This window comes from Lepidochelys kempii, chromosome 2, assembly GCF_965140265.1.
Source record: "Lepidochelys kempii isolate rLepKem1 chromosome 2, rLepKem1.hap2, whole genome shotgun sequence".
Lineage (NCBI taxonomy): Eukaryota > Metazoa > Chordata > Testudines > Cheloniidae > Lepidochelys > Lepidochelys kempii.
In genome coordinates this window covers 157,702,738-157,722,058 of record NC_133257.1, presented here as the reverse complement: position 1 = coordinate 157,722,058, position 19,321 = coordinate 157,702,738, and the positions used below count along the sequence as shown (strand labels likewise).

The 19,321-nt window shown below is 40.2% G+C and overlaps 1 protein-coding gene across 9 annotated transcripts in view; it reads left to right on the top strand.

The window, feature by feature from the left end:
* COL15A1 (collagen type XV alpha 1 chain) overlaps positions 1-19,321 on the top strand; it is a 282,092-nt gene that overhangs the window by 194,934 nt on the left and 67,837 nt on the right. For 6 of the 9 annotated variants that reach the window (XM_073332560.1, XM_073332562.1, XM_073332555.1 and 3 more), the window contains 6 exons: positions 670-738; positions 7,575-7,619; positions 11,166-11,210; positions 14,356-14,418; positions 16,305-16,340; positions 16,433-16,516. In XM_073332560.1, coding sequence (XP_073188661.1) covers positions 670-738; positions 7,575-7,619; positions 11,166-11,210; positions 14,356-14,418; positions 16,305-16,340; positions 16,433-16,516 — 342 coding nt within the window. The remainder of the gene's footprint in view (positions 1-669; positions 739-7,574; positions 7,620-11,165; positions 11,211-14,355; positions 14,419-16,304; positions 16,341-16,432; positions 16,517-19,321) is intronic. The other 3 variants (XM_073332558.1, XM_073332557.1, XM_073332559.1) reach the window with 3 other exon arrangements.

Below are 19,321 nucleotides of genomic sequence, written 5' to 3'. Positions count from 1 at the left end.
TGCTTCAGAGAGCCTTTCCCCATGTATGGACATTGCTGTTCTCTCAGCTCATGCTCATTTCAGTGAGCCATGTGAATCGCCTTTTGCATCCACAGTAATTGCAGGCAGGAGCCCAACGTTCAATTGTGAGAGGAAGAAATAACTTTAGTTCTTGAATCATAATTAGGCTGCTTGGCAAAATGCCTCCAGAGCCTCCTTTGCCAGAACAGATATAAATGTTTAAGCAATTTAGCTTTGAAAATTAATTACAATACACACAGCTATACAAAGCAGCATAATGCTTTGAGATAGTTAAATGACAAAACACAAATCCTACACCAGAATTTAAAGTATTACAAAGTACTCTTGAAAATGGAAAGTTGCTTTCACTCCATCCTCCTGTTTTTTTCAATGTGAAATAATGCGGAAGGTTGATAAAGTGACAAACCTATCACTCTGCGAGGTTCTCAGTTGACACAAAGGATCACTGTGCTGTTCCCACATTTGAATATAGCTCACCTCTAATACTTAGCAATGAACTGACAGAAAAATGGTTTTGGAGAAAAATTTAAAGTATATTTGTTTTTTCTTCAATGTCTTCACTTTTTAAGATTCAAGTGAAAGTCCTGATGTAAAATGGATGTGAGGGTAAAATGTAACATTCTGTGATTCTTTCCTCTTTCACGATAGGACATGGAAGGGTCAGGGAGCATCAGTTTGTTGAGTGAACCCAGAGTTCCAGGATCAAGAGGGCCAAATGTAAGGTTTTTGGCTTGGTTTTTTATTTAGTTTTCAAAACAAACAAAAAAATCATTTGAAATATACTCCTCCCATTTTATATTCTGTCTGTCTGGAAGACTAGAAGACTTTGGGTATTTTAACTAGTTCATCCATATTATATTATTCTGAATTATGCAGAAACAGTCTATTCTTTCTGTCTTAAGAAAAATGTGGAGTAGAGGATCTCGATCTGTCTCTCACAGGTGAAATCTGGAGTGATTCTACTGGTTTTGATTGAGTAGCTCTAGATTTATGTTGCACTAAATTATCAAGGTTGTTGCCGAGAAAATCTGTATAGTTTTTATGTAATTTTTTGGGACAGTTGATTAGTTTATATATTTTCTGATCTGTTACAGTTTTAAAAGTTTATGGGGTTAAAGTGCAGGTTTTTTTTCACTACCTCGTTATCTGCTCCTTTCCATTAGCCTTAATACATACTTTTTTCTCACCTAAATATTTCAAAAAACCCAAAACACTTCTCCTTCCTCCTTTTTTTTCCACCAGCCCCACTATTCAAGCTGCCTAGTTATGCAACCTTGATTTTTAAATTAACAAACTTTTCAGGAGAAAGAATTATTGTGTAAAGGTCAGTGAAAGGGTCTGCTCAAAGTGTAGGAGCTGTCAAAATAAAAATAAAAAATAAAAACCCCCAAACAAACAATGTTAGGCTGTATAGAGAATGAGAGAGGAAATAATACTGAAGATTATTATAATGCCATTACTCAAATCTATGTGTGCCCACACTTAGAATACTCCTATCAGATCTGGTCATCCTGTCTCAAAAAAGAGGTATTCAAAAGAAAGGGGTACAGAGATGGGTTATAAAAAGGATTAGAGGCCGGGACAAGGTTCTGCATGAGGAGAGATTGAAAAGATTGAGAGTGCTTAGTTTAGTGCGGAGATGAATAAGAGTATACATGACAGTGAAGGATACAAAATAACGAGGAGAAGGTAAATATACCCAGTTTCATAACTCAAGGTTAAAGGAACAGTCAGTGAAGTTGAAAGGCAACACATTTAAAACAGAGAAGAAAATAATCATTTTACACAATGTATAGCCAACCTGTGGAACTCACTGCCACAAGAGTGAAGTCAAAATATTGTCAGGATTCAGAGTGACTGTACATTTATACAGATAATAAAAACATCTCTAATTACATTAGCTAAGATACAATCCTTTTTTAGAATGAATGTGACACTCTTATGTATCCTGGCATAAGCCAACCTGTGACTGATTTCTCCTCTGGGTAGTTTATTCCACAACTGACCACTAATGTGTTTCCTGCACCTTCTTTGAAACATCTGGAACGTATGTATCCACTGTCCGTAACAGGATACTGAACTAGACAGACCACTGCTCTGGTCTGGAATTTCAATTTCTATGTTCTTCTTCTAACTCCCCTTGTATCTCCTATAATTTAGCTTTTACCCCCTCTATTCCATTTAAATTTGTTTTACAGAGGTCTCGAATGACCAAGTGCTGATTGTCTAAAAGCCTCTTCTTCTGTCTCATACGCCTTTATCCTTTTTACTCTGCAGCCTTTGACATTGTAGACTTCAGTATCCAGGGTCACTGTCTGCCTACTGTGACCACTTCTTGTTCATAATCTCCAAGATACAAACTCGGGGAGTTTGTGAAAACTCTTCTACTCCCTCTTCCATACCCCACAGCCTGGATTCCTTTATTTTCCAAAATTGCTTTCCTGAATTCTAATACTTTTTTGCTGTTGTGCTGTTCTGTAAACTCTGTGAATTCAAAATGAACAATTAAATGAAATTGACACAAATTCACTGTTTCACCAATGTTCAGAAGCAGACTCAGACATGCTTTCCATAGTGAAATGAAAGTAAGTCTTTAAAAGGGCAATTCAGTGCACCACCATATGTGGTACCTCAGCTATGATTGGCAGACCTGTGAAATACACCACTTGGAATGACACACTGGGTTAATGTTCTAGCCTTTCACTTTCAGAGACCTAACTATAAATTCTGAGTTGTAGGTCACATAGAATAATTAATCAGGGCATTTGTTTATATCACAAAGTCATCATATGTTTGGGCATAATAGGATGTTTCTGCTTAAAAACAGTTGAAGACTTGAAGAGTAGGGGATATTGCAGGTGGGGACTGAAGTGGATTGAGAATGCTGCACATACCTGCCCTCCCTGTGCTTGGTTTCACAGCTGTGTTAGTTGCTCAGTTTCATGAGCATTGCACCAATAAAAGCAAACACGGGACCTAGCGGTTATGTCGGCTTTTTCCCATTCTGATGTAAGCTGTAGAGTTCTGCACAGAGTTCACATCACAGACAGTTGGGTTTTTTTGGTGTATTTGAGCCAGATTCACTCTGCCTAGAGCAGGAAAGTACCAAATGCCCCTTACTGAGCCAGTCAGGGCTGGAGCATGGTATTGTTTCCTCCATCACTCTCCCTAGAATTTTTGCCAGTCTGAGCAACTCTAAAATCTATCAGGGACTCCATTGGACTGCTCTCAGTCAGGGTGCACTGATCAATGTGTTCCCAGCCACCTTGGTCATGCCTTCATTATAGCAGTGCCACCAACGATTAACGCTGTGTTACCTGGTGGAGGGAAGGTTTCTGCCATTTCCCACCACCACAGCTGCCCTCTTTGCAGATTTTGCTCCTGTGCATTCCCTCTGTCCGAAGCCAGCATAACTTTGGGGGAAGGGACCTGGCCCCCCAGCCTAGAGAGATTGCTGAATGCTGGAGCCAACACTGTGTTAGGGGCCAGTTTTAAAAGCCAGGGGCTGAAATGATCTGATGCTTCACTGATGATGCTGAAACATCACTTGACCCAGGTTTCATTTTAAGAGAGTGCATCATCTCTTTATATTCTGTTTTAAACAATAAGAGTAGCCAAAACTATCGTATTTCAAAAATAAAAGCCGCAGCCAGACAGCTGAAATAAGCAAGCAGCCAAACTTGCCCCTTCTGAATTGTCTACATGACACCTTTACTCTGAGTTGCTTTCGGTGCAGGTGCTATTTCCAAGTTAGTCTGCTGTAGCCAACAGATAACATGTTTTATTGATTTTGAACAAAACTCTGAAAGTTTGCTTTCCCTGTTGTCCACATTTGCTTTCCTTGCCTTGGGTCAATAAAGCAGACACCAGATTTCAGATATATGCCATTATTGCAGAAAAGCTTTGCCATCGTGAGCTACTTACATCCTATAAAACCCCTAGAGGTTTCTGCCTGTGTTAAAAAGAAGATTGTCTGCTTCTAAGAGGATTTTAATTAAAACAAGCTATTAGGAGGTACATTGGGTTTGTTTGTACTTCATCTGTTCTGTCACAATCTCTTTAGATGGGATTGTAATTTCTGAAAGAGACATTGAACAAAAGATTCATATTATCATTTTGTGTGTAATTTATAGCAATAATTATAAAACAGTGACAATCTGCTGTATAGTTTATATAAATCTTTAATTCAACCTTGTATTAAGAAATTGGTAGTTCTGTTTAAAGCGGTGGTGCCAAGTATATGTGGTGAAGAGGGCTGAATTCTGTTTTTAATTATAGTCCGTGGGCTGGGCTATAATTTTAGGGCTCTCTACTCTTCCCTCCCACGCCCAATATTAAAGGTTGAATATAGCTTTTATGTAGTACTTAAATATTTAATTAGGGTTGTCGATTAATCGCAGTTAACTCATGCAATTATCTCAAAAAATTAATTGCAATTAATCGCAGTTTTAATCATACTGTTAAACAATAGAATACTAATTGAAATGTATTAAATATTTTGGATGTTTTTCTACATTTTCATATATATTGTATTCTGTGTTGTAATTGAAATCAAAGTGTATGTTATTTTTTATGACAAATATTTGTACTGTAAAAATGATAAACAAAAGAAATAGTATTTTTCAATTCACCTCATACAAGTTGTGTAGTGCAATCTCTTTGTCATGAAATTGCAACTTACAAATGTAGATTTTTTTTTTTTTGTTACATAACTGCACTCAAAACAAAACAATGTAAAACTTGTCTGAGGGTTTGGCTGAACAAGAAGTAGGACTGAGTAGACTTGCAGGCTCCAAAATTTTACCTTGTTTTATTTGTGAATGCAAGTTTTTTTACATAATTCTACATTTGCAAGTTCAACTTTCATGATAAAGAGATTGCACTACAGTACTTGTATTAGGTGAATTGAAAAATACAATTTCTTTTATGTTTTTACAGTGCAAATACTTGTAATCAAAAATAAATATAAAGTGAGCACTGAACACTTTGTATTCCGTGTTGTAATTGAAATCACTATATTTGAAAATGTAGAAAACATGCGAAAATATTTAAATAAATGGTGTTCTATTATTGTTTAACAGTGCGATTAATCACAATGTTTTTAATCGCTTGACAGCCCTATATTTAATTGTTCAGTGCCTTGTTATCATATTCAACTTCACTTTCTTCACTCTGACCCCTTCTCCATTGTATCTGCTCAAACGATCAACAGTGGGACAGTTAATGTTGACATCCAAGTGTCATCATTGGGCTGTAGAGCTGACACCCCATTGAGATTAAGAGGCAGGGGAGTTCACGCCTCTGAGTCATTGTTTCAGTCTGTCTGCAGACTCAGAAACACAGCACTGCATTGGTTATACCTGCAAGGGCAGCTCTGCATTCAGAACGTTAACAAAAGCAGCTGTATCTGTAAATGTTAAGTCAGAGAACCCTCTCTCTCCCAAGTGTCTCAGGATACTATCCCCAGTTCTATGTGACTCTGTGAGATTTCACTCCACCTCAAGTACATTCCACAGCCTTTTGTAAGAACGTGAGCTTTGACTGTCACTCAGTCACCAGCTGGAAGTAGGTGTTACTCAAAAACTCCTTGGGTTTGACTTCCTGCCATATGTCTGTAAATCTGGTTTAAGGAGAACATAACCGTATTTTAATCTGTTCTATTCAGAAGGAACTTCTTTTGAGACAGTAGATGATCTAGTGTGGATCAGGACTGTATTGTAAAGCATACATGAACAGGAACTGAGTTAGGGCTGTGCTGGCAACCTTAACTTGATCATTTCCTGACTTTTGCGTGTCTCACTTTGCAACCTTGGAATTCTTTTGTATTTAATTTTGTGCATTCTTGACAAAGGAAAATGAAACAACAAAGACTTTGTGTTATGTTTATCTATTTGCTAGACACCAGTGGAAAGCTCTGTAATGCATAATATGTGCAGTCGGTGAGAAAAGTACTCCTGCCTTATTTCATGGACTCCTTTCTATGGGCTTATCTACACTTGAAATCCTACAGTATCACAGCTGCACTGCCTACGCTGACGGGAGGGGTTCTTCCCTCAGGGCAAGTCTACATTAGAAACTTGCATCGGCACCTACACTTGCACTCTAGAGCTTCTGGTGAAGATGCTCTAAGCCGATGGGAGAGAGCTCTCCCATCGGTTTCATAACTCCAGCTCCATGAGAGGAGATAGCTATGTCATCAGGAAAGGCTCTCCTGAGCTGTCCACACCAGCACTTAGGTCGGTATAACTATGTCACTCAGGGGGGTGGATTATTCACACCCCTGAGTAATGTAGTTATACTGATGTAGTTCTGTAGTGTAGACCAGGGCTCAGCGTAGCTAATCCAGCTCTCCACGAGGTGGTAGCTAGGTTGATGGAAGAATTATTCCTTCTACACTATGAGTTAGGTTTGCTTAACTATGCTGCTCTGGGAGTGGATTTTTCACACCCCTGTTGGAAGTAGTTAAATCAACTTAATTTTTTAGTGTAGACCAGGCCTCTTTCAAATGGAAGAAGGCTGCACTCTTTTGGCACCAATACTTATCGCACTGGAGAAGGCAGTGCAATCTCACTAACTCAAGAGAAACTACCTAGGAACTTTCCTAATCTTAGTCCAGGTCTATACAAGAAAATTAGATCATATAACTACATCCAACAGGGGTGTGAAAAATGCACACCCTTCAGTGACACAGTTAAACCAACCTAATCCATGGTGTAGACAGCACTCGGTCTATGGGAGAATTCTCCTTTCAACCTAGCTATCGCCTCTCGGGGAGGTGGATTACCTGCACTGACAAGAGAACCCCTCCCCTTGGCATAGGTAGTGTCTTCATGAAGCACTAATTGGGTGCAGATGCACTGCTGCTGGGGTATTTTTAAAAGTAGACCTGCCCTAAGCTTTCAGAGACAGCAAAAACAAACAACCAATGGCAGTTTAAGTGGTTGCATTACAAAAATTCAGTGCATATGCATAAAGTAGGGTTTTTTAAATGTTTATAATGTTGACAAATCATAAGCAGTTTTCACCAGAACACCAAAAGTCACCTCTGCAAGATAGGGAATACTGTCACTTCCTGCCAAATTTTACATTTTACCATCTAACACCACTTCCAGCCCCGGGCTGCTCAAAAAAAGGGTCACAAAGATATGTTTTATAATAGGGAAAGTATATTTCTTTTTATTCTCCCCAATCTTAAAAATGGCAACATCATTTTGATTTAAACTTTTCAAAAATACTGCTCCCAGGCTGAGAACATACCTCCAGAATTTCAGCCAGTTAGGTAAGTGATTGAAAAAAATTATAAGCAACTCCTTAGAATGGAAACACTTGGGCAACTTTAAATATAACTATCACTATATACTCTGCCTATTACAAGAAAATATTAAACAGATAGACTTCAAAATTTCTTTAAAAAATTTGCATTTTAATTCTTTCTGTTGAAACTGCTACTAAAAGACTTTTCCATGGTTGTGATTGTTAGCTTGTTTGTTACTGAGAAAAAATTAATATGAAATTATATATTGATATATCAGTAAACTCAGAATACTTTGTAGGGTCCTGTTGGGGAGACTGGACAGCGTGGGCCAATGGGACCAAAGGTAACTGATATAACAAACTACATTTGAAAGCCAGCATATTTTTGTATTTTCCATTTTCGACTTTGGTTTGCCATATTTAGAGTAATTCAGGTCACTTTTGCTTTTGTTCTTTTGCACCAAAGCTTTCTCTTTTTAAAAAACAAACAAAAAAAGTGCTTTCTGACCAACATTGACATGTCCTAAATACCATGGGCCAAATTTTTCTTTCAATAGCAAGGATGTAATTTTGGGGTTTGCTTTAATGGCGTTATTCCACATTTACACCAGAGTAGTGAAAGCAGTATTTTGCCCTGCATGCTTTGCTAAACATGTAGTTAAATGCTATATGTAAGGCCTTTCATTTCCAAATTGTATTTATTTATTAATTTTCCAGGAATTTATCAGTTTTTATTTCAAGAATTTAAAAACGGGTGAAAATCAATGCAAAAAATTAACATCATGGTTTTCCAGGTAAATATCAGGTTTAGTATTGGGGTTCAGAAAGAAAGCAACAATTAGGCTATGTCTACACTACCACTTATATTGGCAAAATTTATGTCACTCAGGAGTGTGAATATTCCACTCCCCTGAGTGACATTAGTTACCCCAACATAAGCGCTAGTGTGCACAGAGCTATACCGATGGGAGAGCTGTCTTCTATCGGCACAGAACGTCTTCACCACACCAGCTGTATGGTACAGCTGCGGCGCTGCACATGTATACTTGCCCTTAGAGGAACATGAGTTTATTGTTTATGAAACCATTATATCCCCATTGCAAAAAACCTTCGTTTTTACAAAACAGTTTACTGTTGACTTGAGCAGTTACACTTGATATAAGGTCTTCAGTGTGAATTCCAAAAGTCCCGGTTCACGTAGACTCCCAGCAGCTCTTTCAAAGAGTCTCAGCACTTCTCAGCTCACTCCCTGGTCCCATGGGGGGATTGGTGTGGTCTCTTACTAGCCCAGGGACAGGAGGGGGCTCTGTCCAGCTGGTGAAGTGGACCCAGCTCTGTGCCCTGGGGTTCCTCTCTGAGTAGTAACATGTTTCTAAACCCAGCTGCTCACAGCGGCCATCTTGGAGAAGCAGGTGCCTATTGGGGAACGGGTTGCCTGATACACTTGCAATGGGTGGGAGGGAGATGGGTGGAAAGGGGTGCCCTGCAAGATAGGGTGGAGGGAAGGGGACGAGACTGTATGCCCTGGGGCCACGCTGACGGGCTGGGATCAGGAGGGGCCAGTGCTCAGGGGTACAGCTTTCCTCTCCTTGTGGCCTGTCACTACAGCAGTTGGTGATCTCCACAGTCTCCCTGCCATTCTTGCTCCCCCCACTGTGCAGCTGAGATAGCCACCAACTGGCAGTTGTTCTCCTCTGCACAGGCATGCTGAGGAGGCCAGCAAAGAGTCAGTGAGGGGGGGAGCTGGGTCTGGGGAATTTGAGCAGCTGAAAAATCCAAATACTGCTTTTTTCAAAACCCAGGAATTTTTTGGAGGTTTTCAGTAAAAACTGCAAGCCAAGGGTCCTAGTTATATGGCACATATTGTACAATATCACAATAAATAAACACCAAGGCCAAAACATTCTAACTTGAGAGCCTATGGGTAGGCACCTAAGTCTATATTTAGGCACCTGCGTAAGTAGCCTGATTACAAAGATGCTGCACACACACACAATTCCTATGGAAGTCAAAGAAAGCTGCAGGGGCTCATCACCTCTGCAAATTGGGATACTCAGGGACAGATCATGCTCATACCCTGTAAGGTAAGTCTGAATAGGACTTAGGAAACAACATGAGGTTCCCCTTGTAGAGTTTCCTCTGAACTCTTCAGTCAGAGCATCCAGCCTTGCTTATCCTGACTAGCAATCACCACAAATCCAGTTCAGGATGTCTTAAAGCTACACTTGTTGGATAAGGAAAGAGAGGAATCATAATGCAAACATGCTAGAATAATATCACTAAAAATATCACTAGATGGGCAATAATAGGTGTTTTTGGTTGGAAGGATTGGTTATAGTATGGCAGGAGAAATTCATTGTTTTATCCCATTGTGTTTTGGCTCAGTGCAATCCCTCTTTGTCCTTTGTTAGCTCAAGGTTACATGTTATAGCTCCCAAAATGTGTGGGTGTCTAAGTTCCAGGAAGTGACTCTGTGCTTTATAGAAAAACCTGCCTTTTTGTTTTCCAAAAGACCCACCCCTTGTAACCACAGTGATAGAAGCAAGGTAGGATGGTCTGTGGTGAAAGAACTGGCATGGGATTTCCAAGATATTTCCAGCTCTGCCACAGATTTCCTATGTGGCCTTGGGCAAGTTACTTAATCTCTCTATGCCTCACCTCCCTATCTGTAAAATGGGGATAATGGTTGCCTCACAAGGGTGTTGTTAGGATAAATTCATTTATTTGTGAGGCATTAAGGCCCAGATCCTCAAAGGTATTTAGATGCCTAATTTCCATGGAGCTAGACACCTAAATATCTTTGAGGTTCTGGGTCTCAGATACTAATGGGATGTGCGTAGAATCCTGTGAATCACTTTATGGATTTTAACACATTGACTATTACCCCCCATTTATAACAAGCCTTTTGTTGGCAGCTCTTGAGTGATTCCTGCCCAGACAATGAAAGGGCCTGATTTTTCCATTGCCTTGTACCTCATGAAGTAATTTACTCCAGGGCAAAGTGGGTATAAAGTAGATGTACAATGTCACCATTCTGAGCTAGTTGTAGGGTTTTTCACCCACTTTTCACAGATGAAACTGATTTTCATTACCATGTGAAGCCAGAAGCAAAATTCAGTTTTCACCTACTCTGAGTGACAAAAGGCTCTAGAAATCCAACTAGAAATCACATGGAGTTTAATGTTCAACTAAGTGATAAGTTTAGTACAACATAACTCATCATATTTTTAGATAGAGCTATCCATCCCAGATCAATTATGTGACTTTAATTCATAGCACAGGTGCGGTCATCTACCACAGTGACCTTAGTGTTCTGTTTCCAGCTGATAAATACATATCTAAAATCTGTGTTTATGGATAATGAGATCATTGATTATTATGAAAAACTTCTTTTTCCACCAGAAGCCAGTGAAGTCTAATTATCATGAGTAAAAGCATTCCTAAAAGAATATATTTTCAGCAAACAAACTCATTATGTCTTGGGCTTGATTCATCAATGCAATGGGGGAGGGATAGCTCAGTGGTTTGAGCATTGGCCTGCTAAATGTAGGGTTGTGAGTTTAATCCTTGAGGGGGCCATTTAGGGATCTGGGCCAAAAATTGGGGATTGGTCCTGCTTTGAGCAGGGGGTTGGACTAGATGACCTCCTGAGGTCCCTTCCAACCCTGATATTCTATGATTATTTCTATTTTAAACTGGTGTAACTTTGTTGAAATCAAAATATTTCCATTCTCTCTGTAAGGAAAGAGGAGTTACACCACCATAAAGCTGTAGTAATGCAGAGCTGAAGAGAGCACTTTATTTAATTCTAAACAAGCAAGGGTTTTTTTTAATCACTGTAGTTGTACTGCATTTTGATATTTAACATGACCTATGTATCTGCATTTCAGGGAGAAAAAGGGGATACTGGTCCACCAGGTATAGCAGGTTTAAAGGTGGGGAACTCATTTAACTTGATTTACAAATGCATTGTTTCTTCTGCTTAGTTATTCTCTTGATGTACTAAAATGATGGTAAATGTTGATTATATTGGCAGAATTCTAATTATACACGTACACACAATTCCCAGGGATGTTTTGAAGTACCTGAGTTGAATTATTGTTGTCTGTAAACTATGTGATCTGTTGACTGATATGTGATGTTTAAAATATTCTGGGTCTGATTCACTATTGAGTTACTCCAGTTGTACACTACACCAGTATGACTCCAGTGTAATCAACAGAGTTACAGTGGTGGAAAACTGGATTAAAGCAATGACTAATATGAACCTCTGTTTGCTTAATTTTTATCACAGTTTTATCATAACACACCTGCTTGTTTTAATTTTAATAAAACAACATAATGTAGTGGCTGCTGCTTGTTATAAATTCCATCTGCTGTACATATTTTGAATTCGCAGCAATCTGTATGGAGGTGTCATTTCTGTGCAATCAGAGAATACATTTCTTAAAAACACATTTCACTAAGACATTTGCCAGAATGCTAATTAAAGACAATGTACTGATGTGTAGGCAAGTTGTTTTGAGCTCTTTTGATTTCTTCAAGGATCTAACTCATTTCCTTGTGTGAACAATTGTTGAAGAAAGTGTTCTGCTTTATGGCCCTTCCTCCAGTAATTATTACTGAATGATGTTATGTGGTTGTGATAAATAGTGTTTTAAAGCATATTTCTAAAGGGCATAACTATTGTGAATGAGGTGACTGCAAAGCTACTTAAAAAATAAGCTATCGGAATCAATCGGTTCAGTCCATAAATAATAAAACTACCTTGGCAGATAACTCGTCCTCTTAGAGCTGAATAACGTACAGTTCTGGAACCTTAAAATTTTGCCCAGTAGGAATGAAAGAAGTATGTGTGTGTGTGTGTGTGTGTGTGTGCGGGGGTGTTGGTATTTTTATTTTATTTTCATTTGTTTACAGGGACTGAGTTTTCAAGTGTCCAGTAAGACAAGCAGAAATAAAAATCTAGAGGACACCAAACAAATGCTGGTTTCAGGAGTTTATATAATGTTTGGCTTTGTCTACACTAATACTTTTGTTGGCAAAACTTTTGTCGGTCACAGATGTGAAAAAAACACACCCCTGACCAACATAAGTTTCACTGACAAAAGTGCTGGTGTGGAGAGCACTATGTTGGTAGGCGAGGCTATCCCACCGACATAGCTACCACCGCTCATTGGGAGTGGTTTAATTATGCTGGCAGGAGAGCTCTCTCCTACTGGCATAGAGTGGCTACATGGGAGACCTTACAGCAGCAATAAGGTCTGTAGTGTAAACATAGCCTAAAAGATGTTAAGATATGAATAATGTTAAAAAATGAGACATGGCCATACTGTCCTATTTACAGTGTGAATTATGTTAACTAAAATCATGTCTTTCTTTCCCAGTTAAACTTGAGTAAGAAAAAGAGTTGGTGAAATTATTGAACATTTGTTCCAACAAGAAGTGAATTAGCAGCTCTTAGTCCTAACTATTAGTCCTCTTAGTCCTAACCCATTTCATCTGCACATGGGTGAAACTTACCCTGTTGAGGAGGTCCCCAAGACCCTCTGTTCTGTCTCAACCTTACGGTTGGTGAGTCACTGATAAAGCACCACCATGCAGCTGTATAGCACCCCTCATGTACACTGGGTAACAGCCTACAGACATCCGCAAGCTGTGGAGGAAGTCCTGTTCACCCCATATAGGCTGGTGCAGTAGGTGGAGAAGGGAGCTAGCCTGTGGAGATTCCCTGAGATCTGTGATTACAGAAATGCAGTTACACACAAATGATAGGGAAGGACTTCTGCAGGTTTTTCGTCCAACTCTGCCCCCGGTGTTTCACACACTTCGCGCATACAAAACCTGCTTGGGCTTTCCAGAGATGAAGTGAATTTCACTAACAAATAGGAAATGGGCTACAGGCTCTTTTCTCATTTGTAGAATTGCTAAAACATTATTGAACCAGTTTGTACAGTTTTAGAGAAGTTTACCTCATGTGGCTACTTAAGAGAAAATGGGTAACATTTTCAGAAGTACCTAAGGGTACATCTGCACTGCAAAGAAACAAACAAAAACAAAACCCGAGAGCAGCGAGTCTCAGAGTCCAAGTCAGCTGACTAGGCTCTCCTTACGGGCTAAAAATAGCAGTGTAGATCTTCATGCTCAAGCTGGAGTTGAGCTCTGAGACCCAGTGAGTGGTGGGAGGGGCTCAGAGCTCGAGCTCCAGCCCCAGCTGGAAAGTCTACACTGCTATTTTTAGCTCCGTCACTCAATCCCTTGATCTAGGCTCTAAGACTTGCTGCCATGGGGCAGGTGGGTGGGTTGGTTGGTTATAGTGTCGGCACCTAAGCCCCATTGACCTTCAATGAGATTTAGCCTCCCAAGCACCATTTTGAAAATGGAATGTGGGCTCCTAAGTCACTTGGGTTCTTTTGAAAACTTTACCCACCGTTAATGAAGTGTCCATTTGTTCTTCAGTAACATACTCTGCTGGTGGCAGAGGAAAGGTGAGGTGATAAAAGGGTAGAAACTGTTCTTAATGAAGCAGAAACATCAATACTGTTAAGGTTATTGGTGCTGTACCAAGAAAAATGGAGATTTCAAATTTTATAAACTATCATCTTTAAGTCCTTCTATTGTGTAGAGAATCCAGGATGGCAGCCACAACCAGGGTCATCTGGCAGATTTAGAATCTTTACAACTTTGTTTTTCTTTTAAGAGGTTTTGTTGAGCATAGTACTGTAAATGCGTAAAAATTCCTTCAAAAAAGCAAAACTACATTTTAAAACTACAGTGCCACCTCCTTCACTGAGGGAATCTCACATATTGGCTGCTATGTGTGGTGATTCTTGTCTCCCCTGAAACAATGTGGCCAAACATAAAGAAACAAATGCAGAAAGTACAGCTCTATTTATGTCTGCTGCTTTCTTAATTGCTTTATTAGCTGATTGATTTTTTTTTTAAATGACTGGTTACTGTGTGATGTTTAAAACTTTTCCAATGGAATAACTGAGCAGCTTTCTACAAAGCTGATAGAATACCATAGATGCTGCATTGAATTTAAAATTAATAATAGAATATGTATTTCTGTTTTGATAGGGTGAGCAAGGTGCAGATGGAAAACCTGGATTTCCCGGTGTTGCTGGACGTCCTGGAGATGTAGTGAGTTGTACCACCATACTCTTTCTTTGTGTGATCACATAGCACAGTTGTTCCCAAACTAGTCCAGGGACTACCAGTAACTCCCAGAGCACATGCTAGTGGTCCATGGAGAGATGGCTGGTCACATTGTGCTGGCTTTCATCCATGTATCCAGCTGCACCAGAAGCTTGAAAATACACATGATGCTTTCCTGCTGTTGCGTTACCATGTAAACAATTAACTGTAATTGCAACAGTCGGCAATTGTATCACCAATGGGAAGGGTGGTGTCCACAAAGCAATCTGTATAGTTGGACATGATCCACACTATGAAAAAATCAGAGACTCTTTGGTATAACACATTTTTAAATGTATTGGTAAGTTCCTGCTTCTAGAGAAATCTGCAAGCACCAATATTGTTAAGCATTTCTATTGTAAACTGGCAATTAATTCACTCTGTATTGAAACTTGGCAGAAAAGATGTCGGCCTACGAATGCTTTTTTGGTTTGCATACATTCTGAAATAAAGTGTCATTTTTTAAGTTAGAAGAGGAGAAAAATAGAAGCTTGCAGGTTTTAAACGTTCGTATGCGTTTAACTCAGTAACCCAACAGGTGAAAGTGAAATGTTAGAAATCATTTGCTCATAGTTGCTTCATTAAAAAATGTGGATTGGTTGCTTTCTGTTTTTAAGAAAAATTTAAACCAGCCAAATTATAAATCAATCAGCCAGCTCAGGCCTAGCAGCAAGGAGAGGACTTACAGATCCTTGGGAAGCTTTCCAGCACATGAGAGCTAGAGAGAGGCAGAAATTGCCAGATGGCTAGTTGGCCATTGGAAGGGAAGTTATAGAGGTTGAAGGAGGAGCTGACCTGCCCCAAACCCTGCACCTCATGCACATCCCTACTCTGGATTACTTTAAGCCATTACAGCAGTGCTTGTTTCTTTTCTCTACATGGTCATGAGTGACACTTTGTGTTCACTGTTGAGAGTTGCAGCGCTCATGGTACAAAGTGTCATTAACTGGGGTTATTCTGTGTTAAATGTAGGAACAACTGAGTAAATTAACTCTAAATTTCCTGGCTTATGTTAGTTTAAGTTAGCAATGTCACCCTAGTTCAATAGAATTTATTATTCAGTGAAATATTTACACATTTGTGTCAGGGGCACATGTAATCTTGTTGATTGAAGACAGGGCTGGGAAACAGGAAATCTGATTCTGACCCTAGTTTACTCTTTAATCTGGGGCATGTCACTTAAACCTCTTTGTCTCTCACATTATCTGGGCTGGAACTCCAGCTGGTGTAAATCCACGCTGATTTTCACCAACTGTAGGTTTGGCTTCCTTGTCTATAAAGTGCTACCCACCTTTGTAAATAACTCTAAGGTATAGAAATCAAGTACCATATAACTGCAAAGTGTTATGTTTTTATTACCAATGGAAAAAGCAGTATCAACTCTAACAAAAAGTAAGGTTTTTGGTTTACTCTTTTTAATACATCAGCTTTCTGTTAAAATATAATTTTTAGGGTCATAAAAATGCATAATAGATCAGCATGAGACCCACCTGTGAACCCTTCAATAAATCTAATGCTTGGATTCTCTTAGGAAAAAAATACAGTGCTGTATGTGAAAAATACTAGCTCTCTCTGTTTCCTTCCTCTCTGTTCTCTCAGCCCTCTATCATACTTTTATACTGTCAAAGGCAGTAGAAATTACTGAAAACATTCAGAACCAATATACACTTAGGGCCTGATCCAAACCCATTGCAATCCAGAGTCTTTCCATCAACTTCACTGCACTTTAGATCAAGCCCTTTGTGAACATTATTCTCTCATGGTGGGAGGGAAAGTATTACCACAACTTTCCCTTGTAAATTGTTAACACTCCTTTATTAAATTGCATGCAGGGTCCCAAAGGGGACAAGGGTGACACAGGATCCAAGGTAAGATGGGATCAATTTCTTTCTAATTGAATTGTTACTGGGGATTTGGTGTTTAATAAATGGCCTTTCCATCTGTACTACTATTGAAATAGGGTGAACCAGGACGGGATGGTGCCAGTATTGTTGGACTACCAGGGCCACCAGGGCCACCAGGGCCAATCATAGCAGTACCACAGGTAAGTGTCTTTGTAAAGTGTTAAGAACTTTACTGTCCTTAAAATGTATCTAGAGTTACATGGCAGGGAAGACCAACTGGTATTGGTGTTGATGTTCAGGTCATAGATACAGCCCTGAAAGAGAAAAATCTGCAATGAATGTCTACACCTAATCCCCCTCCACGTACACACATTTGTCCAATCGTAGTTTTAAGTCATGACCCATGTGTCTCAAACCCAGCCTGTAGGATTATGGGAACAGCCACAGTCCAACCCTCCACCTCACAGCCTGCTGACAATGGATTACCTGGGACGGAGGAAACCTAGCTCCACTGTTAGGCTCTGCCCCAATGTCTAATTGGCAGAGTGCCAGAGCAGCTGATTGGCCCACTGGCCCTACTTAAGCCAGCAGCTGGAACAGGAAGCTGTCTGAACAACTGGATTTCACCCTGCTTTGGACTGTGTGCCTCCTGCAGCTTGCCTCCTGGCATCTTACTTGTGGCTCCTGACCTCCAGTTTAGTTCCTGCCTCTGAGCCTCTGGTATCCTGACCCGGCCTGACTCTGGTTCCCAACTCGTGGTTCTGATCTCCAGTTTGGCTCCTTCTTTTGACTTCCCACTATCCTGACCCAGCTGACTCCACTTCTGTCTTGTGACTGTGGACTCTGGCTCCCATTACTACGTCTGGTCACCCATGCCTTCCCACGACAAAAAGATGAAAAAGGGCAGTAAAATGAGTGAAGACTCTAACAGAACAGTGTTTGCTTCTCTTAGCATGTGCAGGTGACTCTGCAGAAGCCATAAAAATGAAGAAAAATTAATTAGGGAATACAGAATAGAGGAAGTATAAAGTAAAGGGGCCTCTGTGGGCATGTCTACACTACACTGCATTTAGACACTGATGGCTGGCCCATGCCAGCTGACTTGGACTCGTGGGGATCAGGCTAAGGGTCTGTTTAATTTTGGTGTCGCTGTTAGGGCTTGGGCTGCAGCCTGAGCTCAGGGAACCTTCCACCTCACAGAGACCTGGAGCCTGGGCTCCCACCAGAGCCTGAATGTCTACACCACAATTAAACAGACCCTTAGCCCGAGCCCCGCAAGCCTGAGTCAGCTGGCACGGGCCAGCCGCAGATGTCTTAATTGCAGTATAGGCACACCCTGTGACTCCAGCAATGCCTGGAATCAAACTGCAGTAGTGTCTAGACTCCACCATGCTTTCTACCAGGTGTATACCATACAAACCGAAGAAATAGCTCTTGTGCTGAAGTAGTATCAGCAAGTGTCAAAGAGCATGCTGGTGAAAGATGGTTCAGAAAGCTGCATGTCCTTTCACACCACACACATTTTCAATGGGGTTTGCTTAGTGTATTTCAGGCTTTTAGGTTATAGATAATACTAGTAGGAAAAAAGAAGCCTAGAAGTTTAGATGAACCAAATTGCAAACTTATTACAAAAGTCTGTGTAGTCAATTTGGTATGACATTGGGAATTGGTGAAGCTATGAATGGCTACAGGAACCTTGTTCACTCAGGAGAGCCATGTAATCTTACCCTCTAAAGGATTCTCTTTGTTTGAGAGAAGTCAGGTGGTTAGCTGCAGTCTGCCAAGGCTTGTAATCAGAGGTGAGGAATCTGCATGATAGGAGCTAGACAATAACAAAGTCAGAAAGCTAACTCAGACTTTACATTTTATATTGACTAAAGCAACGAGGTTCTGACAGTGATAATAATTGTGGCAGAAAGTGGGTCCCTAATGATGGCAACCAAAGCCCCAAAGGAGTTTGGGTAGCTTCTTTGCAGGACGGGAATGAACATGTTATCTTGAAAGTGGCTCAAAAACCCTGGGTGAATGAAGGAATTAATGCTGTGTGTTTCATCCAGTTTCTGCTTTAATTTTTGGCAGCTTTTTAATAGCCTTCAGGTAAAGGATGATCTGGTGGTATAGGCCTTGGATTGAAACTCAGGAGATCTAAGGTCTCTTCCTAGCTCTGCCACAGTGCTTCTGGGTGACCTTCTTTGGCAAGACGTTTAACTTCTTTTGCCTTTGTTTGATAACCATGGCCCCTTGAGATGGATATTTTGAGGTTCAGTTTGTTAATGTTTGTAAAGGATTATGAGATCGTCAGGTGGAAGGCACTTATGTGTGAGTGAAGTGCCGAGCATCCCTGAAGCTGACACAGATCACAATGTTAGCATGCTGGAGGCCAAGCAGCTTCTCCACACACTTCACAATTGCCACACATTAATACGGTGATTAACAACTGTCGGGGAAATGTATTGTGCGTCCTCTCTATTGTCCAAGATTCCTGTATCAAATACCTTCACTATATATTACCGTAGTGTCCAGGGGCCCCATGGTCAATTGGGGCCGCATTATGCTAAGTGCTGTTCAGATACATATATACAAAAAGCTAGCTTCTGCCCCAGAGACCTTGTAGTCTAGGAAGACAAATGACATATGAGGTGAAAGAGCGGGTTAAAAATAAATGTATTCAACTCTCTGTGCATTTGCAACAAACTGTTATTATAAATAGACAAAGTGATAACTGTCCCCATTTAGCTCTCAACCTATCCACTATTAGTTGTCTGATTTTTTTTTCTTTTTTTTGAGGCATTGAAAGCACAGTGAATTTGGAGGAGGTTGATTCTATATAGGATGATGTAGGGGAGAGACCAGGTGGGGCTTGATCTGATAATAGCCGGTGTATTTATACAGGACGTATTAACTTTGCTCTATAGAGGTTTTCTTAGCTAGAGAGTTATAGCGTCCCTGTACATTTTGCTATTTCAGCCTCACAGGAAAACATCCAGAAGCATCAGTAGCACTGG